This window comes from Ziziphus jujuba, chromosome 10 (genome assembly GCF_031755915.1).
Source record: "Ziziphus jujuba cultivar Dongzao chromosome 10, ASM3175591v1".
Taxonomy (NCBI): domain Eukaryota; kingdom Viridiplantae; phylum Streptophyta; class Magnoliopsida; order Rosales; family Rhamnaceae; genus Ziziphus; species Ziziphus jujuba.
This window is the reverse complement of record NC_083388.1, coordinates 6,740,231-6,763,764: the sequence shown is the minus strand read 5'-3', so window position 1 is coordinate 6,763,764 and position 23,534 is coordinate 6,740,231. Positions and strand designations below refer to the sequence as shown.

Here is a 23,534-nt window from a genome sequence, read left to right as displayed (position 1 = left end):
AAACTTAAAATTGTACTTACCAGTTTTTTTTTTTTTTTTTTTTTTGGGTAAAAGTACTTATCATTTTTTTAAAATTTTTTTAAACAATTTATTTAAATTATAATCTACCTAAAATCTTTTCTTTTTTATAATTTAAATTTGTATTTCGATTGATACAAACAGAGAAACTTAACCGAAACTAATTTTTTTTGTCAAAAGTACTTACCAGTTACGAATTAAAATGGGAACCATCACATATTATATATATATATATATATATATTTTGAACTTGAATCATTATTTAAAATAATTTTTTCTTATTGGTTATTATTTAAAATGAATTCTTACTAAAGATTTGTCATCATAACAATTTATTTTAAAAATATATTTGAAACTGTAAAATTTTGGAATGCTCAATATATTCCTAGATATAAATTATGAAATCTGTAAATTTCCAACTTATCAAAGTAAATGAGCTATCTTTTTTTTTTTTGGCTGGAAAACGTAAGGTTTAAAAACCCAAAACACCCAAAGGCAAAAAAACCTACTAAAGAGAGGTGGCCATAGCACAACCCTCCTGGGCTATCTTGCTTGGTTGATTTCAAGCGAATTTATTAAACCATTTTGACTAAAATATAATAATTTTGAATATAAATATGTTAATATTTTTATTTTATTTAAATCTTTTCATGTCTTTTTTTTAAATAAAAACAAAAAATATTTTCTTCTTTTAACACCAAAGTCAACAACAAAAAACAATTTCATACGTTTTTTTTTTTTTTTTGTTTTTGTTTTTTATTTTAATATTGAAGTATGCTAAAAATTAAAAGAAAATAAAAAAATGATTATTACTTCTAACGTCGTAACTTCACAGTTCCCAATCCAACCGTAGGGCCTGCAATACCGATCCTACCCTAAAAGCGCCTAGTTTCAGAATTTCCGTACGCCTAGATAACAAAAAACCACCCAAGGGTATTTCCGACAATTCGTAATCAATCTTACCGGCTACCGGAAACGACCCCTCAAGTTTTCAAAACCCCACGCCAACCCCACTATTTCCCCCAACGAACAGCGTGGATGCTCAGAGAATTCGAAGCAACCTACGCCGTCCGATTTAATGCCCAGTCCGATATATCAACGGGTCATTGTCACCTCCACGTGGGACCAATCCGTTGGCCCGTTTCTTAAAACTCCGAAAACCCACAAAATTTGGCAGAGTTTTATTATATATATATATATATATACATTTTGTTTTTGAATTTTTATTTATTTATTATTATTATTATCATTTTTTGCTTAAAAGATAGAGGGAGAAAATCAAGAGAGAGAAGGTCTCTATAAACACGTTTCTCCAAAGAACAACAACAAAAATTAAAACCCCTCAGTATCCCCAATCTAATTTGCCCACCCCCTCTCTCTCATTTTCTCTCTCTCTCTAAAACCTTTCTCTCTCTAAAAACAAAATTGAGGCTTTGTGCACTGCCACCCACTCCTCGTCGTCGTCGTCGTCGTCGTCGTCTCGACGATTAATCCGAAACGACAACCTTCAATCGGACCGTTAACTCGCTCACCCCCGGAGCATCTTAGCCGCCGATACCATTTTACTCTCACCCAACCCGATACCCGCCCGTAAACCCGACCCGTTTCCCAATTTCTTAACGGCCGATTGCTCATTTTTCCGGCGATTTCACGTCGGAAAAGCTGCGCACGATTGTTAACCTGCGCACCGTTATTTTTTTTGTCTTTTTGTATATTAACCTAATTAGTGACAGAGCCTTATTTTGTATGCCTTTGGAGGTGAGGCTCTGTGCTTTCAATCATCGGCTTTTTTTATTTTATTTTTTGGTTCATTTGGATTCGCTTTTGTCTTTTGAGGGCAATCCGTTTCGTAGTTAGGGTTTCTGGTTGTGGATTTAGGGTCCGGTTGCTTCTAGGGTTTGGTTGTGAAAGTTTTACGGAGGGGTCTTTTTTTTTCCAGTGGGCGATTTCCCTTCGATTCTGTGAATTTGTACGTTGATCTGTTGCTTGCTCTGTTTGATTTGTCTATGCGATTTGTTTCTCAGCATTGATGAATTTTTTCCATTTTCAAGATCGTATTTTATTGAATTCGCTATTGCTTTGTGTTAAAAATTTGAGTGTGCAATTTGGTTGTGTGTGGAGTGATATAGACACTCGTGCTTTTGATGATGGTTTCGTGTTTAGGTCATGGCAGATATGAGAAGCTTGTTTTTTGGCTTGCCTTTTCATGTATTTTTATTGGTAGTTGGACTTTTGGTTCTTTGTTGGTTTGAACCTGTGCATGGAATTAAGCTGAAAGCTGTGTGCATGGTTTCCTTAACTTGTTCCATATGTTTTGGTTGCTGAAAAAGCTTATGGAAAGAAAAATAAAAATGGAACTTTTAGTTAACGATTAACGGTCATTTGGGAACCACTAAAGGAATCTATTCGTTTAGAACTCCATTGAACTGGGCGGGATTATTTAATTTTTATTTAAACATTTTTATAATTTATTTTATATTTTTATTTTTTGTTTTTGGTTTTAATGTTACTCTTGTCCATGTCACAAGCTGGAGGTTCTTGCTTTTTCTATTTTTGTATTTTTGGGTTTTTTTATCAGTCTACCTGGGCTTTCTCCCCATCTTCAGTTTCACTCGTCCTGATGCGCATATAGTTTTTATTTTGCTGTGGTCTACATTTCACTGTACTATGTTAGTTTTTTGGGGAGGTTATGGACTGTAGCATTGTTTTCCACTCTTTGGGTGCTATACTGACCATCCTTACCTTGTTTGTTACAGAGATCGTCTGGTTACGTTCTAGTAGACAACAGGAGCACTAGTTTGCTACTGTTACTGTTTGCATCGAGATAAAGTAACTTCCTTTTAAGTTCCATGTGAGACGATGGCCTTTTTTAGGAACTATTCTAATGAAACAGTTTCACGTAGTGTATTGGAAGAAAAAGGCCAGGGACAGAGTGTAGATAGAATTCATAATTCAGTGGGAAATGAGGATGTAGATTTCACTTCAAGTGAGAAGGAATTTGATATGAACATGGATGTGCAGGATCAGAGTGAAGGTGAACCAGATTATGCTAATAGATTGCACAATGAGGTAGCTGCTAATGACAGCAATGGAGTAGGAGTATCAAATTTTCAACCTTCTGGGAGAAGAACTGCAATGGCTGGAAAATGGGGTTCAACTTTTTGGAAGGACTGTCAACCTATGCACACTCGTGGTGGGTCTGATTCTGGACAGGATTCTGATTATAGAAATGTGGTTGGATCAGAGTATAATTCTTCTGATGGCAGAGGAGAAAGGTTAGACTCCGAAGATGATGATGGGGCAAAAGATGCAGGAAAGGGCCAACGTGGCCATTCTGATGTCCCTGCAGATGAGATGTTGTCTGATGAATATTATGAGCAGGATGGAGAAGAGCAGAGTGACTTGATGCATTATAGTGGGTTTCACAATCCTGTTGGTTCAAATTCTAGGCCACAATCTAAGCCTGCTGCAGTTAATATTGTTAGGACTTCCAGAGTTTTGAATGATAATGAAGATTCCGATGGTGGTGATGACGACGACAACAATGATGATGCTGATTACGAAGAAGAGGATGGAGATGGTAATTTGTTTTATACTTCCTAAAGAGTAATTGCTATAGTATTGAAGGGTGCAATTTTCACGTGCAGTGGTTCTAAACTGAGTTTCTATTGAGCTTATAGTGAATTTTGAATCCACCTCTAAACCCTGCAAGTAGAGATATACCCTGATTATGTAAGTTAATCTTCATCATGGGAGGTAAAGGACTGAATTTATGTTGTCTTCTTGGTTGCAGAAGATGACCCTGATGATGCAGACTTTGAACCTGATTTTGGTGTCACAAGTGGTCGCTCTGCAAACAAGGTTAATGCCGTCGTCACTTATTCACAATTAATATTGGAATTAGTTAACTTGAATTGGTTAACTAGTTTAAATGTTTTAGGTCTGCACAAAATATTAGATGTGGGAAGCTACTTTATAGTGAGATGTTCTGTTACACTGTTTCCAGTTCCGACAAAGTACTATCATGTATTGCAAATGCTAGAAAGAGTAAATTTGATAAAGATGGATGATCATTAAAGTGTATGCATAAGACTTCGAGTACTTAACTATCTCTTATTAGTTTATGAGCAGATAGTGAGAGCTCCAATAGCCTTGTGATGGAACATAAAACCTTTATAATGGTTCTTGAATCTTGCCTGCCGTCATTTTTATTAACAACCGTTCTCCTCAAATAACACCTCTCTCTCTGAATGTTTGGTATTTAATTTATAGGAGTTAGTATCGAAAGTTAAATTCTTTGTGGTACTTTTCTTCTTAATCACTTTCACACTAGCAACTTCCTTTCTGTGCTGCCTTTTTTTTTTCATCATTTTGTCCTTCTATCTCTTCTTCCTGTTTCTGTACTTCTGTATAATGGATGCAGCATTAGGCCTTCATTGGTTTAAGATTCAAAATTGTTTTCCATATTTTCAAAATCAAAATCAGCTATATAACATATCTTTATGTTAAAATTGGGTTCTTCAAAGCCACAGAAAAGGTAGGTTTTTATCTTTTTCCCCTTAAAGTTCTTTCTCTCTTTCTTTTGTTGGATGTGTAATATATTACATATTAAATTTTTAAAGTTAGGAAACCATTTTAAAAAACTATAAAAGCTGTACTTTTGAATTTTAAAAATCACCATACATTAAGTTTTTGCTTTCTGAAACTCATTGAATCTATGAAACTATTTTTGGATCATTAACCATCTTTGCATTCTAAACCTTATTTCCTTTTAACATAGTTGATAGAAGTTATAATATTTTCTTGGCAACCAAAGTAACAAAAATACTTTTGTAAAAGATACTCTAATTGTTGGCTTAAAATATTTGTGAAATATGTATTTATATATGTACATGTTATTAATACGGGTTCTTTGATGAACTTGCTTTATTTCGGTCTTATTTTCTGTATCATTGTCTTTTGTTTCCTTTTTGTTGGGTTGTCTTAAGGGATAGAGGATTTTTATAATCTTTCAGCTATGTTCTAAGTGTTCATTCAAAAGCAGGCCCTTATTGCACACTAATGAAGTATTTGTATTGACAATAGGATAAAGATTGGGATGTTGAAGATTCGGAAGAAGATGATGCAAGTATTGATGCGCAGGAACTGTCTGATGAGGATGATTCTTATTATGCGAAGAAACCTAAAGTTAGTCGACGGGGTAAAGGTGGAAACAATTTTAAATCTATTAAAGAACGTAAATTTTATTATGGAACTGGTCGGTCAAGAAGAGGGAAACCGTCGTTTGAAGATGATGAGTCCTCAGCGGAGGACTCTGAAAGTGACAGTAATGAGGGTTTCAAAAGCTCGAGAAGGAAAGGGGCACAGGTCCGTAAAAGCAATGGTCGGTCCAGTTTATCAACAAATGTCACTGGACGAAACAATGAGGTACGCACTTCTACTAGGTCTGTCCGGAAGGTATCATATGTTGAAAGTGAAGAAAGTGAGGAGGTTGAAGAAACCAAGAAGAAGAAGTCCCAAAAGGTGCAGTCTACTTATATGCTATTAAATTCACGTAACTGTTTTCTTATTGTTGCTTCTAGTTGGAGGATTATACTTTCAGCTCATTTGTTAGTCAATTTTGGAAATATGCCATGTGAAATTGATGCCTATATTCTGGCAGTTCAGGAATAAAACAAAGATAATTTTATAGGAGAAAATTCTCCATGTAATGGCCTGTTTGCTGTTGATGGAATAAAAACTGTATACTGTAAATGGATTATGCCAAGACTATAAATTCTTCACATGTGTATGAGGTTGGAGTGTAGATGATATATTCTTATTTTGGTCAACCGCAACGAGCTAGTTGTGTAAGTTTTTGCATGTGCAGGTATTCCTTAGATCTGTAGGTGGTAAATGGGATTCCTAAACTACCTAGTACATTCATTTAGTGATAGCTTGAGGAGTACACTGTGCATGCTTGTGTCATATGTGTTACTTTAGTATTGGTAATTCCAAAACTCTATTGAGCTTAGGCTGCTAGAACTATTATAGGTTTGAGATTGGCTATTTGTGAAATGACACTCTTAACTACACATCATGTTGCATCGTCTCCTCTCTTTTAAGAAAATCTAGTTGGTATCCTATTCATTGTTTAAAGTCCAGATTAAATTTAAAACCTTAATGAATGCAATTTTTGGAATCATTTTGTAATCCTTATCTTTATGCACAACTAAGCATGAGAAGCTGTTAAAGCGACCATAAATAAATTTATAGCGGCCATTTCAAGATTTGCCATGCCTATGTATTTGAGGTTTGATAAAAGATAACAAAACTGTTAGATTGACTTGAGAAGGTACATTGATGAAATGTGGAGAATACTACAATAGGATATTAGGGTGTCTTTCAAATGTATAGTCTTGGGGGGAAAGTAAACTATTTTAAAGCACAGGCTGCAGCCTGCCGTCCAGCTATGGTAGTTAGTAGATAGGTAAGTAATGGAGGTCAAGTCTCAGTAAGCTACTTCTATGCTACTTGTAAGCTGTTTGTTAAAACTTCTTCTGATAAAAAGTTTGTGCTTAGCCCTAAAACATCATACTACACGACTGAGTATAAATGTTTATATTCATCTAAATGACTTTAGAAAATTTTTGCTTGGAAGGCTTCAGAATGTATTTCGTCTGAATGTGTTACTGGTGGGGGCTTATTAGATGGAGCTGATATTGTTTTCATGGCCCATTTCCTGATGATGGTACAGGTTGCTATTAGCTTTACCAGAAACATTGAAGAGCCATTGCATGGCCTCTCTCTCCATCAATTTTATTTCCCTAGTTCTGAGTCATGATGAATCTTGTAGAGCTCATTATTAGACAGTTGGAGTTAGTGATATTCATGGGCAAAAGGTTTCAATGACATCTTGTTGCCACCCCCTTCAAAAGGGACCATTTTTGCTAGTGCATTTCATGGATGCTGTGTCTTTTTCATGACCATTATTGATTCTTCCTAAGTTTGTAATTTGGGGAAAAAATGAGTGGTCAAATTAAAACTTGATTTAATATGTAACTTCCTTTGTAGCATAATAAGTATAGTCCGTGGATCCTATAACTTCCTATATCTAAAAATGCAATAAATGTTTTTAGTCAGGTCTGCACTGTTGGTTTCATACTTGGCTATTTGGGAAGGACTTTGGCATGTCTAGTAACATCTCTCGAGCATATTTTTGTATTATATTCTGAAAGAGAACTGTGAGTCATACTGGAAATGATATGTACTTCCAACTGAATATTGTTTGTATAGGATGTTTCTTATTTTGTTTTTTATGTTATTATGATTTTCCCCCCCCCTCCATGGAGCCCTGTTGTTGATCAATTTAAATTTCTTGACACATGTGAAGTTAGTTCTGTTTATGTTAATTAATTAATTAATATTATTACTTTTAATTCGATAAGAAACAAATTATTATTTATTATTTATAGTAAAAAAAAAATCATTTAGTGCATAAATAGATGATCAGAAATCTTCAAAGATCATAAGCAAAAGGTAAGGATAAATATAAAGCAAAATCTAGCATTCACCATTATACAAAACATCCTTTCAACATTAATTAATTTTGGTGGTATGTCATCTGTTGGTTTGTTCTTGCTAAACTAACTTATTTTGCCAATTTATTCTTATTTTCAATCTTAGGAGGAAATTGAAGAGGAGGATGGCGATTGTATTGAAAAGGTGCTGTGGCATCAGCCAAAGGGCATGGCAGAAGATGCTCTTAGGAATAACAGGTCAACTGAGCCTGTTCTATTAAGCCACTTGTTTGATTCTGAGCCGGATTGGAGTGAGATGGAATTCTTGATAAAATGGAAAGGCCAGTCCCATTTGCATTGTCAATGGAAATCATTTTCAGAGCTACAAAATGTATGTTCTATTTGTACATGTATTTTTGTGGGGTCTGCTTGGGTGTATATTTAGTTATAGTAAATTAAAAATTTATTTGTTAAGAATTCTGTTGTTCTAATACATTTTTCTGTGACTTTGTAGCTTAGTGGTTTCAAGAAGGTCATAAATTACACTAAAAAGGTGGTGGAGGATATCAAGTACAGGAAGGCAATCTCACGCGAGGAGGTAACGTATCTTTTTTGCTATTGTGAAAATAATTTCTTTTGGAAGCTAACACGTTTCACTATATAAACTATAAGTTGTGTTATATTAATAAAATAAAGTGCATGGAGTTTGCATATGCAAGATTATCGAACTTGTCATACTCACTTCTGTTGCTTTATCTAACAACAGGGTAAAAATGAAATAGACAGGTTTGCTTCTTTAATCAACTTGAACTTATATGAATATGTCATATTCCAATTGTATTTCAGATTGAGGTTAATGATGTGAGCAAAGAGATGGACTTGGATCTCATCAAGCAAAACAGCCAGGTTTGTTTTCCTTCATTTACCTTTTTAGTTGTTATATTTTTCTTTTTTTTTTTTTTTTTTTTTTTTTTTAAACTGTTATTATCATCATCATCATTATCATTATCATCATCATCATCTTCATAGTCTTTTTAATTGGTTCATTATACTCATTCTCAGGTGGAAAGGATAATTGCAGACCGCATCAGTAAAGATAGCTCAGATGATGTGATTCCAGAGTATCTAGTCAAGTGGCAAGGATTGTCTTATGCCGAAGCAACATGGTAATTAAGCTACATTTTCTTCTATGCTTGTTTTGGCCTACAAAAGTTCTCCATTTTTGCTTAGGATATTAGACACTAACGTGAACTTAATGTCTTTAGTTCCTTTTTAAAAGAATTGATTCTGGAACATCAAGAAGCAGTTTGAGCTCAGTTAGGCTTATCTAATTTACTTGGACAAGCTGTATAATTAGATAGTAATAGTGTTTACTTTGATGTCTGTTGCTTTTTTACCTTATTTTATGTTGATTTTATAGGCTGTAGTTATTTTCTTAGCATATGGAGAGGTTGTATCACTAGCATGTGCTTATGATGAGCTCAGATGTTAAGAGTGAATTGAAAAATGAGCAATCAAGGGCTTGGATTGTTGGGTGATAGACCTAGTATAATCTGTCTTCTAACAGTAAACACTTAATTGTCTCAAATCTAAAGAATTGCATTTGTAAAATACTCAAATCTAAAGAAGCTTTAACTTATCCCTTTTTGTTTCTTATTTTCTGCTGTGATCTGGTGCAACATTGCTGTACTTTCTTTGTATTGCCTGTGTTTTGTTAATTTGCTGGGAAGATGTGGTATCTTTACAAGTTTAGATCCCGACTAAAGTCAAAAGTAAAGAAGTTTTTCAGTGTTAGAAAAAAAAAAAAAAAAAAAACCGCTTCTATACTGTCTTATTTTATGTTTGATCTCTTTTATTCATTAATTTTGCCTCATTGAGGGTTGTGTGATTGGAATGAATGGTTTTTACTTACGAGTGCTATGTGGTATCAGGGAGAAGGATGTAGATATTACATTTGCCCAAGATGCCATTGACGAGTACAAGGTAGTGTACTTCATTTCTGAGGTTTTGATTAAGTAATAGGATCTTAGCAAGATATTCCTATGAATAAGAAATTAAAATGTTGTAAAATCGCATTGACAAAACAGTGAAGAAACAACCATCCATTGTTTTTCTATGTCTACCGTATATACCAAATTCAGCCATGAAATATTTAATAACTAAGGCACCCAATTCTTTTGTTAATCTTGAGTTGAAACATAGTATCTCCAGTTCTTTTCAGAAATTCTAATTTTAGTCCCCATTGTTTTCATACAATCTAATACACTCAGTAATGATTTTGACTTTTTCTCATCATTTGTACACATTTTTGTCTCTATTTTACTTACAAGTGTCTCATCTGGTCTCTGCTATCGATTATGTATATGATCAGTCTGTGCTACTTGTGATTTCCTGTTGACTCTTAAACCATGCTTGGCTTTGGTAAAAATAGCTGTATCATCATTACAGTCACCTGTGATTATTTGTTCTGGCATCAAACCGTAGATATAAAAGTCTGATACAGAAATGTTGGTCATTTATGTACTGTTTGCTTTTTAATTTTTAGAAACTTTGTTTCTTATGAAAAATAAGTGCTGGTAATTTTGATGAATCGTATAGAGTATTTGAATAAATAAATAAGTAAATTTGTTAAAAATTACTGAATGAAAATATTGGAAATGCTATAAATGGACTTGTATAGGCTTGCTTTGTAATATCTCATGGAATAAAAGGAAATTGTCTGAAGATCTTTAGATAGGATAAACAATAAAAAAGTACTACAAGGATAGAGAAATTTACTACACTGATTTTGCAATGGCTTATAATCTGATCTTTGCTGTTTGTTTAATTTTTTGATGTTGCTTCTCTAGTAGAAACATATGGAGAATCCAGATACTGAAAATATTGGTTGATGTGATGTGAAAAATTGGCATTATCGATGATCTCCGTTTCATTTTTTATGAACCAGTTAGGCTTCCTTAGTGACTATTGAATAGTTGCGCAGAAAACTTTGGATTCCAGGGTGATGAATAGTCTTGATGCTTGAAAAAAAAAAAAAAGAAAAAAAAAAAAAGAAAGTTTACAAATATTCTTTGCTTGATTTGTTCTTCCCTTCTTTTTTTATGGTTTCTGTTTTTACCCCCCTAAAAGAAGGATGCTTGCAGCTTTTTTTTGGGGCAGTTCTTATTCTTTGTTTTCTCTGAATTTAATGATTTTTTCAGTTGTTTTTGTGAATTATGTTCAAATGAGAATACACGCATGCATGCGGAGAGTCTCATATTGGTAAAGTATTCTTCTATGTCGAGTAAACCTTGTTTCCTGTCATTTCTGTGCAGGCTCGTGAGGCTGCAATGGCCATACAGGGAAAAACAGTGGATCCCCAGCGCAAAAAGAGCAAAGGTATAATCTCTTTGCTGGTTTGGTAGTTTTTATTGTGATATACCTGAATTTGAGTCGTCACTAAAACTTTCCGATGTCATTTTACTTTTGTTTATTTGGGAAATGAACTCATTTTCCATGCTGCTTAATTGTGTGATATAGGTACTACTGCTGTTAAGACACACACATATAGTCGTCTTTTTCTTATTATTCCATTTATTAGGAGGTTTTTTTTTTTTTTTTTTTTGACTATATGGAGCTTCCCTACGGTCTAGCAAGTGTTACATCATGTTCCCTAGGTGATACGATTAGGATATTTTTATCAATTAAAATTTTATGCATCATATGTTAGTGATACCTGAATACTAATAATTTGTCACTGACAACTTAAGTTAAAGGATTGCCATGTTTCTAATTTTAGGCATTATACATGTGTTTTTAGTCGTCTTGTTGTCATTCTTGTGGTTTTATAGTGTAGATTGATACTCAACAATCAGAACAACAATAGCATCTGGATGAACTAGAATATATGCATCATACAACCAAAAGTAACATTTAATATGACAAATGGCGACTCTTTTAATGTTTAGGTAGTTTACGGAAGCTTGATGAACAACCTGAATGGTTGAGAGGAGGAAAGCTGCGTGATTATCAGCTTGAGGGTTTGAATTTTCTTGTTAATAGGTATGGTTTATTAATTGTTTGAAATTTCACTTTATTCCTATGATAGTGTACTTCAAAATGTGCTCCATTGATGATGTCCTAAATAGCACTTCTTGCTCGTGGCAGCTGGAGGAATGATACCAATGTCATTTTAGCTGATGAGATGGGTCTCGGTAAAACTGTTCAATCAGTATCCATGCTTGGTTTTTTACAGGTGAAGATCAATTATGATTTTGCTAAATGCCTTGAACTTTGCTCTCTTTTAGTACTTCGGGGTGAGGTATGAGGTACTCATTTTTCTTTCTTCCTACAGAATACCCAACAGATCCATGGCCCATTTCTTATTGTCGTACCGTTATCGACCTTGTCGAACTGGTCAAAAGAAATTAGGAAGTGGCTTCCTGATATGAATGTCATTGTATATGTTGGCACCCGAGCAAGCCGAGAGGTATGCCAAGCTTTTTTGGTTTAAAAGCCTAAGCTTCATGTGTAGGGATTGAATTTATTACTGTGATTTTTAAGTTTATGGTTTGTCTCTAGATAAGGAAAGTACTTTCTCCATTAGAAGCATATACTTATATATGTGGATTATGAGTTTGTTGATAATTGTTTGAATGTGACTCGTCTATCCTTAGTCAATCTGAGCCATGCTGATGATATGTACTATTAGCTATTTCAAAGAACTTTGCTGTTTTGCCTTCGCAGTGCTGTTTGCTTTAGTTTCTGAATGAGGGAATTTTTTTTTTTTTTGGGTAATTTTTTTATATATACGTTTTTATTTTATGTAAATTTGATCTTCTTTCTAGTTGAAATATGTGTAAGTCCAGTGCATATTGTTGGTATTTGTCCATAACTTTTGGGCCTGGAAGTGAGTTTTCTTCTTAGTATGTAGATTAACAATATAAAAATGAAGTCAAGTTATGAAATGTCCTTTTAATCTGTCATATAAATGTGTATCCCCAAATTCCAAGTTAGAAGTCCACAAAGCAGCCAAGAACTTAATATGTATTTAGTTTTGTGCATTTCACACTTTCAAAGATACCGGAATGCATATCCTTTTTTTTTTTTTTTCTTTGGCCCGAAATAGTGTCTGGTTTGATGTCAATGTTTTGTCTTGCATGGTGAGAGAGTGAAATTAGATCTTATAGGAAGCTGCTTTTTTGAATTGAATGTGAGCCTTGAATCATGTTTGAGGACTGTTGGAACCATAGGTACTTCTTTGACATTGCATATGGATGATGGAGGATGTTACATTACTGCTGGTATTTTGTTGTCGACACAAAATGGGGATAGCCATTATTTGATTTAGAAATCATAAATTTTATGTGTTATCTCTTGTAATTTACATGATCGATATTTTATTTGATAATTGTGGTTTTTCTTTTTCGGAAAATCAATCTACTTTACCATACTGTCTGATGTCAATAAAAATTTCCCTCACAATTTTGTTATTTATTTATCATTTTCATTTGGATGCAGGTTTGTCAGCAGTATGAATTCTATAACAAAAAAGTTGGCAGGCCAATAAAATTTAATACTTTATTAACTACATATGAAGTAGTTCTGAAGGATAAAGCAGTCCTTTCAAAGATTAAGTGGAATTATCTAATGGTTGATGAAGCTCACAGGTTAAAGAACAGTGAAGCTCAGTTGTACACAACTCTTTTGGTAAGCTAACTTGCCAGCCGAGTTTTTGTGCTTGAACTTGTGTTAGCCTTTTGAATGTCAGCTTGGATAATGTTGAATAATATCCTGGCTTAGCAGGAATTTAGCACCAAGAACAAGTTGCTCATTACCGGTACTCCATTACAGAACAGTGTGGAAGAGTTGTGGTAATTGATGTTTAATCCTCTCCTTATTTCCTTGATGCCTTGTCTGGAAACTTTACTTTCTTATGCTGCACTTTGACTTTAATTAAATTTGAGCTTATTGCTACAGAACCTGTCCTCATTCCTCATTGGACATGAGTGTATAAGCTTGTTCAGATTGTCCTTTACCTTGGATCCATTTATTTTTGTGCTTGATAATGTTTGGGCTACACTGCATTGTGGTTCATAGTTTAGCATCTTTATGTTTTGTGAAGAATATAAGATGGCACAGTTATCTATCCCATGGCTTTCTTTTTTTTCTGGGAATGAAAAGAAAATTAAAAATAAGAACTGGGTATTACCTTACATGATATAATTAAGCTAGCCACTTTTGGTTGTTTTCTATTTATTATTTTTAACGGTTTAGTCTCCCATTACATGGTTTTATACTTAAATAATGTGGTTGGGTTTTAGAAACATTATAGGCATTATTTGTTCTACCCAATTGAGTTTGTATGTCTTGGAGCAACAGATGATACATATTTGTAACATCATGGGATTGAAATAATTTTGAAACATCTGTGAGAGAATTAATTTCCTGAGAGAGTTATTATCTTACATGAGAAGGGGTACTTGCCAATAAGTATTTTCCTGACATAATTAGTATTTTTCATGTTGAGAGGGGAAATGTTACTTCTATACTCTTGTATGCTCTTGTATCATGTTTAAGTACATGCACACAGCTTCTGCTTATTCATGTTCATGCTCTTTCTATAGGGCCTTGCTCCACTTCCTTGACAGTGATAAGTTCAAAAGTAAAGATGAGTTCGTACAAAACTACAAGAATCTCAGCTCGTTTAATGAGATTGAGGTACATCATCTTGTTTAAGTTATTCTCCTTTATCTGGGTTGTCTCCTTCATAACTTTTGTTCTGTTATTAATAATGTATATTTTGTACTTTAAAATTAATATCCGCAATTGATTTGTGTATAGCTTGCTAATCTTCATATGGAATTGAGGCCTCACATTCTACGCAGAGTTATTAAGGACGTGGAAAAGTCTTTGCCTCCAAAAATTGAAAGAATTCTTAGGGTTGAAATGTCTCCTCTTCAGAAACAGTAAGTGGGTACTGTCAGGTTTTGATCAAGTGGACATATTTTAATCATATAAAGATGTTGACTCTGCATTGCTGGTGCTTGATCCATTGAGTTAGGTACTACAAGTGGATTTTGGAACGCAACTTCCATGACTTAAACAAAGGAGTTCGTGGGAATCAGGTTACCATATATTTCCATCATCACTTTTAAGGATTTTGAGGTTTTAAATTATTTGTTATATTGGAATTTGGTGATGCTCACTCCCTATGCTTGTAAAGGCACCATTGTCATAGTTAGTCTAGGGCTTGGATTTGAATCTGAAAGCAGGGAACATAATATTGGAAGGAATTTAAACTTAAATTTATCGGATGTGGTTTTGGTAGGGCTTGGATTGAATCTGAATGCAAGAAGCAAAATAATATCAGAAAGGGAATTCAACATTTAGACTTCCACATGGGAATAATATTTGGTTCTTCCCAAAAAATAAAATTCTATGCTGGAATAGCGAAAGAAGAAAATAGAATACATGGTGACTATTGAGGCATATGATGTGTCATATTATAAATCTGGTTCACATTTCATGAACTGTGGTCTTTATAGTTTAGAAGGGAAATATTGGTTGGTAAACCTAAGGAATAAGCTGTAGGCTTTTATTCAAGGCAAGACTTTTGATTTTGAGTATGGTTTCTGTGGAATCTGTCAGTTTGCCATTTTATATATATTATTTGTGTACAGAGAAGTCATTTGGTGTGTTATAAATCATCGATTTGTTGTGTTTGATGGCCATATTGATATATATATATATATATATATATTTTAAGGAAAAGTTGTTAGTTATGCATAGTGAATTCTGAATAGAAATAGATTGAATATGATGTTAATGAGGTCAGACCTAAGATAGTGAAACGTGGTAGACTTAAAGAGGCGTTGTAGTTTTTTATTTTATTTTCTTTGGTGGTGGTTGTGACTGATTAGAGCAAGTTCTAGAGGAGAATAATGCAAGATTTCAACTAAATGACTTGATAGATTTGATACATTAGTACCCGATATATACTTCTGACTTCTGGGTTTGATAGATTTGTGCAAGAATGATATGAGGAAGATAGGCATTGAATATTTTATGTTATAATGCAAAATGAAACTTGTACCGAGGAAGGAACCAGCATTGTATCAGATGATTTTGGTATTTGTTTATCTTACCTTGAAATCAACTAAATTGATGTTGCTTTCTGGCTTTACGTTTATAGCTGTTGCTTCATTTCCAGCTACCTTCTTACCATATTATGTTTCCAGTCAGTCGGAGTTCAATCTTGAATTTACATTTTTGAAAGAATGTTGATCTTAATCTCTCCTTTATTTTTTTTCAAAGAAAAATGAAAATAGATTATGAACCTCTGCAAACTTAATCGTGTAAGATTGAAATGCGCTGTCAAAAAATCAATGTCTTCTTTGAAACAGTCCACAAGCTCCTGTTTTCCTTGTTGGAAAAAAAGATGTTATTACCACTGCTGCCACCTTGCTATGTGTCCAATAACTCCATATCAGCATTGTTGAAAATGTTTGTTATTTGATTAGTGAGTGATTTTTCCTTTTTTGGTGTTGAAAATAATTGCGTGATCTTTACTGTTTCTCCTTTTCAGGTTTCACTTTTAAATATTGTGGTAGAGCTGAAGAAATGCTGCAATCATCCCTTCCTGTTTGAAAGTGCAGATCATGGTTATGGTGGAGACTCGAGCATTAATAATGCAAGTAAAATGGAGAGAATTATTTTGAGCAGTGGGAAGTTGGTTATACTTGATAAGCTGCTTTGTAGGTTGCATGAGACGAAGCATCGTGTTTTGATTTTTTCCCAGGTTTGTTTAACATACCAGTCTGTTGAATGCCTTTGATAGGTCACTAGATTCTATAATATGGGTTATAATGTTAGCTTTCCATCATAATGGGGTCTTCCTCTGCATAATTTATGTCAAGATACAAGTGTCTATTGAAACACTTTTGGAAATTTTTTTTTTTTTCCGCAAACAGAATTTACCGGGTGGTAGAGTCGTGGAAATTCCCAGTTCTTCCGTATTTTGGACTTCAGCTCCATGGAACAATTTTTTTTTTTTTTTGGGGGGGAAATTTGGTTTTATGGATGTTCCAAGTTTTTGAGTTGTTGCTCATTTCAGATGGGCTGATAGAATGCTCGTATAGATGCCCAGTTGCCTGCTTAATTACTCATGCAGTTGGGCTTAGTAACATGGTTTTGTGCTGTGAGAGGTTTAATGATTATTTGACATTTTAAATTCTGTACATATGCATGTGTTACAATTTAGTATAGATATAAAAGTTGTTAAGTTGATAAAGTTTCGTGAAGTATGCCTCTTGATATGAGGAATATGTATCATATTGTGATAACAAGAATAAATGGATCAAAGTTGTTCTTTGCCTAAGTGGTTATGAGCTATAATAGCAGTTTCTTAAGGGCTGCAATGGAATTATGATACATGGAAATGACTTCACCCGATTCTTTTTTTGTGGCAAATAGTGTATATGATGATTAATGTTATGCTTTCTAATAATGTGTCAAATGGGATTGGGTATAACCTCCTGTTCAGCATATCCATCCATGGTTTCTAAGAGTAGTGTACAACATGTTTACCCATGTTGATAATTTTATTATTATTATTATTATTATTATTTTTTTAATTTCTGGGAGGTGCTCCTATAAAAGTAATATTTTGTTATTATATTTTTTAATCAATTGGCAGCGGCCACCTAAAGTAAGTATTTTGGGGTTGTGATTATGTTATAATTTTTTTACTGCCTTACCATCATGTGATACTTGGTGCCAAAAAAAAAAAATTAGAAAAGTTTGCCCTTTTTTGTACTGTATTGCTTTGCTTATTGTGTTATTGTAGTAAGGGGAGTTTTAGAACAATATAATGTCTCATTTTCTTGGATGTTAAATTTAATGATTGGTCTAATGATGTTTTGTTATAGATGGTAAGAATGCTCGATATACTAGCAGAGTATATGTCACTTCGTGGATTTAAATTCCAAAGGCTTGATGGTAGTACAAAGGCTGAATTGCGCCATCAGGCAATGGATCACTTCAATGCACCCAACAGTGATGATTTTTGTTTCCTTCTTTCAACTCGGGCTGGTGGCCTGGGTATCAATCTAGCAACAGCAGACACGGTTATAATATTCGATTCAGACTGGAATCCTCAGAATGACTTACAGGTTTGATTTAAATAAATCTCACTTTTTCTTTTTCTTTTTTGTCATACCATGTACCTTGGGATTCTTGCAATTATGAGTAGGAACATGATTTTTCTTACTAATTTTTCTCCTTAAATTTTGTGTCAGGCAATGAGTAGAGCTCACAGAATTGGCCAACAAGAAGTTGTTAACATCTACAGATTTGTCACAAGCAAAAGTGTTGAGGAGGATATCCTGGAGCGAGCTAAAAAAAAGATGGTACACATATTACTGTCTTGATTTTGTTAAATAACTTTTCAGACTATATATGTATTCTGAATTGGTTTCTGTATGCGAATAGATGAAAAATTCATATTTATACTTATATTTGTGTTCTATATGCATTAAACTGCTTTTCTTCCCATCATTCTGGGCAAACTATTTAACTTTATCTTATATTTATCTGTATTCTGTAGGTTCTTGACCATTTGGTGATCCAGAAATTAAATGCAGAGGGTAGATTGGAGAAGAAAGAAGCCAAGAAAGGGAGTTATTTTGACAAAGTGAGGACATGTTTTGAATTACTTGTACTTGCTGAATATAATTGAAATGCAAGGATTCTAGAAAAATAAGAAAATTTAACCTTGTTTTTATGTTCCACTTGTAGTTCTCTTTATCTTTCTTATCTAGGAAATTTTTGTCGCACTGTAGCACTTTCACTTTGCAGTGACACAGTGTTCTTTTCTCCTAGCATAACTACTTTAACAAGCATTTACTTTTTCATACTTGCAGAATGAGCTGTCAGCTATCTTAAGATTTGGGGCTGAAGAGCTTTTTAAGGAAGAGAAAAATGATGAAGAAAGCAAGAAAAGACTGTTAAGCATGGATATTGATGAAATTCTTGAAAGAGCAGAGAAGGTTGAAGAAAAGGAAGCTGATGGAGAGCAGGGGCATGAATTGTTGAGTGCATTTAAGGTAAGTTAATAATACTTTTGTTTTAGTCTCTGATTTGCTTCTTTCAACCTCCATCTCTGGTCTTCCCTCCTCCTTTATTTTTTTTATTTTTTATTTTTTATTTTTTTCCCCCTAGGGTTGGGGAGGAGATGATGATTTGTGGTTTTCTATGTTGTTACACTGTTTTCATGTTGTGACTTATTTATATGTATCTCCAATTTTACTAGTTTTATTTATTTATTTATTTTTGTATTTAATTATTTCCATATGAATGGCCAGGTTGCTAATTTTGGTAGTGCTGAAGATGATGGAAGCTTCTGGAGTCGTTGGATAAAGCCAGAAGCAGTAGCCCAAGCTGAAGTATGAACTTATTCTGTTATTGTCTCATCGTTAGATAAAAATTTTAGTTTACTCCAGTAATAGGATTTAATTAATTCTATTCTGTTCTTGCTAGTTAACTATTGACATTCCATAGTTGCATGTGGCATCTAGTTAAAGTTCTCTTAATTTTTCTTCCTTGTTTCAGGATGCTTTGGCTCCTCGTGCTGCAAGGAACACCAAGAGTTATGCAGAAGCTGCTCAGCCTGAGCGAAGTAGTAAAAGGAAGAAAAAGGAATCTGAGCCTCAAGAACGAGTCCCGAAGCGTCGCAAAGCAGATTATTCAGTCGCCTCAGCGCCAATGATTGAAGGAACTTCTTCTCAAGTAAGAAGATGGTCTTCTGGGAACTTGTCCAAGAGAGATGCACTACGATTTTCTCGTGCGGTATAGTTTTTGTTACTTTAAATTCAAAACATAATAATAACCTGTTGTGGTCCTCGGTATATATTATGACCTTTGGTTTGCATTGTAGCTATAATGCTCATGCATCATTCCTTTACTGGTGCCACTTCAAATATTTATAGTGCCTTATACACGGCTTAATTATGTTGGTGCACTTGTTAAAAAACGTGGCCATTACCTAATTTTTAAGTTCTATATTTTATAGTTATCTATGTGAATATCTTTGAGGATGTAATTTTGTGAATTCTTTTTATCATGAAATGCTTTGTTTCAAAAGTCTGAGCTTCCGGATATCTTTATTTCTGGTAATTAATTACCTAAAGGTTTGCCCAAATAACTGTATTACAATCTGGATAATTTTCCCAGGCACAGGGAACAATTGTCCCAGATGGTAATTGCATTGGTTTAGATTTGGTTTCTATGCTCTCAGAATAATTAAGCCAGGAAAAAAATTTAGACAAATAGTGTGATATAGATTTTTGTTGGGTTCTTTTTTTTTTTTTTTTTTTTTGGGTTCATAGTGTGGATGAAATAAAAAGGATAGCCTTTTGAGTTAGCTACTGAAATGAATTGTGCTTTAAGTAGGTTTTTGTTTTCAATTTATTGTTTATAATTTCAATTAAATATTGGCGTAGCAGAGAGATGAGTTAGTTGTACTTAAAGAAAATGTGTAAGGTTTGAGGAGTGGAAGAAGCATAGAAGATTGTAAGATTTTGTTGAGCATTTATGGGGTCTTATATTTAATATGTTGTTGTTTATGTAATCATTACGGTTTATATTTTATTTTTATTTTTAATTTTTTTATTGGGTATTTAATTTCATTGACATTTTCCATTTTCTTTGCTATGAGGAGGGTGGAGAGGCATTACTTTACAACGTGCAGGACTGCAGTTGATTTATTTTGGTTGAGATTTGTACTGCAGCTAGAGCACACTCCATCCTTAATGATCTTGAATGATCTTGAATGGAGTGTGGCTTGCACATGATTTATCATTGTTTCTTCTTTTTCTTTTTTGTCCTTGGCATTCTGTAAATTTCCCTTAATGTGCGTTGAGTAAATTTTTGCGAGGTGTCTGGTCAAAATCTTAACCCTTTTGTAGCTGTAGGTTTTCAGGCTTTGGTGCCTGCCATTGTGATTGTTAAGTTTCCCTTCTCTTGTTTGTTGTTTGAATTCAAATCTCTCCCTTCAGGTTTTGAAATTTGGGAATGAGAGCCAAATTGGCTTAATAGCTGAGGAAGTTGGTGGTGCAGTTGGAGCAGCTCCACTTGATGCTCAGATTGAGCTTTTTAATGCACTCATTGATGGCTGTAGAGATGCAGTTGAAGTAGGAAGTCTGGACCAGAAGGTTTGTGATATAAATACGTCCATTTATTCTGCTTCTTTACAGACTGCGACAATTTGCATATAGTTGTGGACCGAAAAAAAAAAAAAAAAACTGCATATAACTTTTGTGTTGTGAGAATACCATGGCTGTAGCAGAGTAACAATTTTATGTGGCACTCATCTCTAGGGTCCTATGTTGGATTTTTTTGGAGTCCCTGTGAAGGCTAGTGATCTACTAACACGTGTTCAAGAACTTCAACTCCTAGCGAAGCGCATTAGTCGTTATGAAGATCCCATTGCACAATTCCGTGTCTTGACATATCTGAAACCTTCTAATTGGTCGAAAGGTTGCGGATGGAATCAGGGTATGTATAGTTCCGTTTCTTTTCTCATTAGAAAGGTTGTTGCTTCCTTTTTCTAATTTCTCATTTAATTGTCTTTGGTAGTTGATGATGCAAGATTACTTTTGGGAATATATTACCATGGATTCGGCAATTGGGAAAAGATAAGACTAGATGAAAGGCTTGGCCTTTCAAAGAAAATTGCGCCTGTGGAACTTCAACACCATGAAACCTTTCTACCCCGTGCTCCGAATTTGAGAGACCGTGCTAATGCACTTTTGGAAATGGTAGGCAATCACTTGTCATCATGGCTGGTGCTAGGTTTAAGTTTGTATCATGACATTCTAAAGCCATGTCTTATAACTTTTCTATATATGCGTGCATACATACTGCTTATCTAGTGACATTTTTGTAATGGTAGTTGCAGCATTTATTAATTTTGTTTAAGTCATATGTTGCTTTTAACTGATGACTGGCCTATTTCTGATCAGGAACTTGCTGTGCTTGGTGGGAAGAATGCGAGTGCAAAAGTGGGTCGGAAGACTTCCAAGAAGGAGAAGGAAAATCTTCTTAATGTGTCTATGACTCCAGGCCGGGTCAAAAAGGGCAAAGCAAGTTCTTCTATGGTTAATGCTCAAATGAACAGGGACAGGCCTCCAAAACCCCAGAGAGTTGAACCGTTAGTGAAAGAAGAGGGTGAAATGTCAGACAATGAAGAAGTGTATGAGAAGTTCAAGGAAGAAAAATGGATGGAATGGTGTGAAGATGTCATGGTTGATGAAATTAAAACCCTGGGACGTCTCCAGCGTTTGCAGACTACTAGTGCTAATCTTCCAAAGGAAAAGGTACATCATTGTCATGTCCATGTTCTTTTTACTTTTGAATGCATGCATGTGTGTATGCATATTTCTACTTGCTGATACATCATTCTGCATTTTCTTTCCTTCTCAGGTGCTTTCAAAAATTCGAAATTATTTACAGCTTCTAGGACGAAGGATAGATCAAATTGTTCTAGAGCATGAGGAGGAACCATACCGGCAAGATAGTATGTTTTTTCTTTTTTCATTATTTTGTTTTTTTTTTTAAGTTTTAATTAGTTTTTGCATGATTTTGTTGGTTTTTTGTTGATGATCTACATTGCAATCCTGCTTTTTGGTGCCATCTCTCTCTTATTTTTTGGGTGTAAATGTCAAGGGACAGTTTCTTAACTGGATAGTTATCTACAGGGATGACTATGAGATTGTGGAACTATGTATCTACCTTTTCAAATTTGTCCGGGGAGAGACTTCATCAAATTTATTCCAAACTTAAACAGGAGAGGGATGAGGAGCCTGGTCCTTCCCATGCCAATGGAGATGCAAATCATTTTACTCCTTTCTCCCGCAATGTTGAGAGGCAGAGAGGTTTTAGAAACATGACCACTTACCAAGGGTCAGAACCATTTCAGCATGGTCATGATTCAGCTAAATTTGAAGCATGGAAACGAAGGAGAAGAGCAGAAACTGATAACCAATTCACAGTCCAGTCCACTTCTCAAAGACCACCTTTAAGTAATGGTATCCCCTTATCTGATCCAAGCTCATTGGGGATTCTTGGGGCTGCGCCAGCACCATTCGAAAATAGACGAATTGGTAATGAGAGGCCTTATAAAATGCGACAGACTGGGGCACCACCGAGGCAAGGTTTCTCATCAGGTGTCAAGTAGGCTGTGGCAGGAGAATGGCTGATACATGAGCACAGAGGCTATGGCTCTTGGTTTGGTGGCATCAACCATGTGTGCCTTTATGTATATTCTCTGGAATTTTTTTTCAACCATGGGAATAAAACTTCTTCAGTTTCATATTATGGCATTGTATGACTGATCTGAGCGAGCAGTCCACCATTGGATCATCCTTTAACAAAAGGTTTGCTGAGGGAAGAAGAGCCGGAGTTCTTACCGTATGCAAGACTACAACGAGTTTTGCTGCCATTTTTTTTTTTTTCTCTTCAAGAATTTTCTTTCAAGATGAGTTGAGTTGGTAATTTGTTTATGTGTATAGTCAAATTCAAGGAGAAAAAAGAAATAGAAAAAAAAGAAAAAAGAAAAAAGAAAAAAAGGAAAAAAGGAAAAAAAGGATTTTACTGCTCACTCATCTGATGTATACATACAGGAGAACGTCTTGTGAATTTGGCCTTAGGAAAGTGTACATTATGAAATTTTGCAAATAATTTTGGCTATGTGTTTTTAGTATTTTTGGAAGATGCTACCATATTATCTTTATTGTTTTCATTATTTGCTTGGACTCAAGTTAAAATTGATAGGTTTTCTTGTTAAATGGTTAATTTATATCTTCATTCGTGAAAATTTAATTTTCCTTTGCAATTTCTGAAATCAAAAGCAAATTAAGATAATCTAAAAATAATTTAAGGTGCTTTATATATATATATATTACTGATTGTGTAACCATAAAACGTTATTTTTTGAAGCTGTGTTACTGTAAAAAAATATGATTTTAGTAGTCAGACGAG

The 23,534-nt window shown here is 34.3% G+C and overlaps 1 protein-coding gene across 3 annotated transcripts; it reads left to right on the top strand.

Moving 5' to 3' along the window:
• The first annotated feature begins 1,338 nt into the window (after positions 1-1,338).
• On the top strand, positions 1,339-23,256 carry LOC107406705 (protein CHROMATIN REMODELING 5). 3 transcript variants are annotated; one of them, XM_048469197.2, is made up of 31 exons: positions 1,339-1,776; positions 2,775-3,598; positions 3,815-3,879; positions 5,104-5,541; positions 7,684-7,908; positions 8,032-8,115; positions 8,364-8,423; positions 8,580-8,683; positions 9,449-9,500; positions 10,832-10,895; positions 11,465-11,558; positions 11,664-11,751; positions 11,851-11,985; positions 13,017-13,205; positions 13,302-13,369; positions 14,123-14,216; positions 14,340-14,464; positions 14,560-14,623; positions 16,084-16,296; positions 17,426-17,668; positions 17,795-17,905; positions 18,103-18,189; positions 18,419-18,601; positions 18,860-18,940; positions 19,107-19,343; positions 20,552-20,707; positions 20,873-21,050; positions 21,132-21,313; positions 21,518-21,871; positions 21,978-22,071; positions 22,253-23,256. In XM_048469197.2, the coding sequence occupies exons 2-31, from the start codon at positions 2,878-2,880 to the stop codon at positions 22,729-22,731; spliced, it is 5,268 nt and encodes a 1,755-aa protein (XP_048325154.1). In that variant the 5' UTR covers positions 1,339-1,776; positions 2,775-2,877; the 3' UTR covers positions 22,732-23,256. The 3 variants fall into 3 exon arrangements, with proteins under 3 accessions (XP_048325154.1, XP_048325152.1, XP_048325153.1); XM_048469195.2 differs by having other exon boundaries at positions 3,812-3,879; XM_048469196.2 differs by lacking the exon at positions 1,339-1,776 and adding an exon at positions 1,800-1,987 and having other exon boundaries at positions 3,812-3,879.
• Positions 23,257-23,534: the final 278 nt, after the last annotated feature.

What these genes read in the sequence shown, in the direction of transcription:
- LOC107406705 (XM_048469195.2), top strand. Translation starts at nt 2,878, where the DNA reads ATGGCCTTTTTTAGGAACTATTCTAATGAAACAGTTTCACGTAGTGTA. An exon ending in CCATGCTTGGTTTTTTACAG is followed by an intron (nt 11,752 to 11,850) that starts GTGAAGATCAAT and finishes TTCTTCCTACAG; the next exon opens with AATACCCAACAGATCCATGG. An exon ending in CTAATGCACTTTTGGAAATG is followed by an intron (nt 21,314 to 21,517) that starts GTAGGCAATCAC and finishes ATTTCTGATCAG; the next exon opens with GAACTTGCTGTGCTTGGTGG.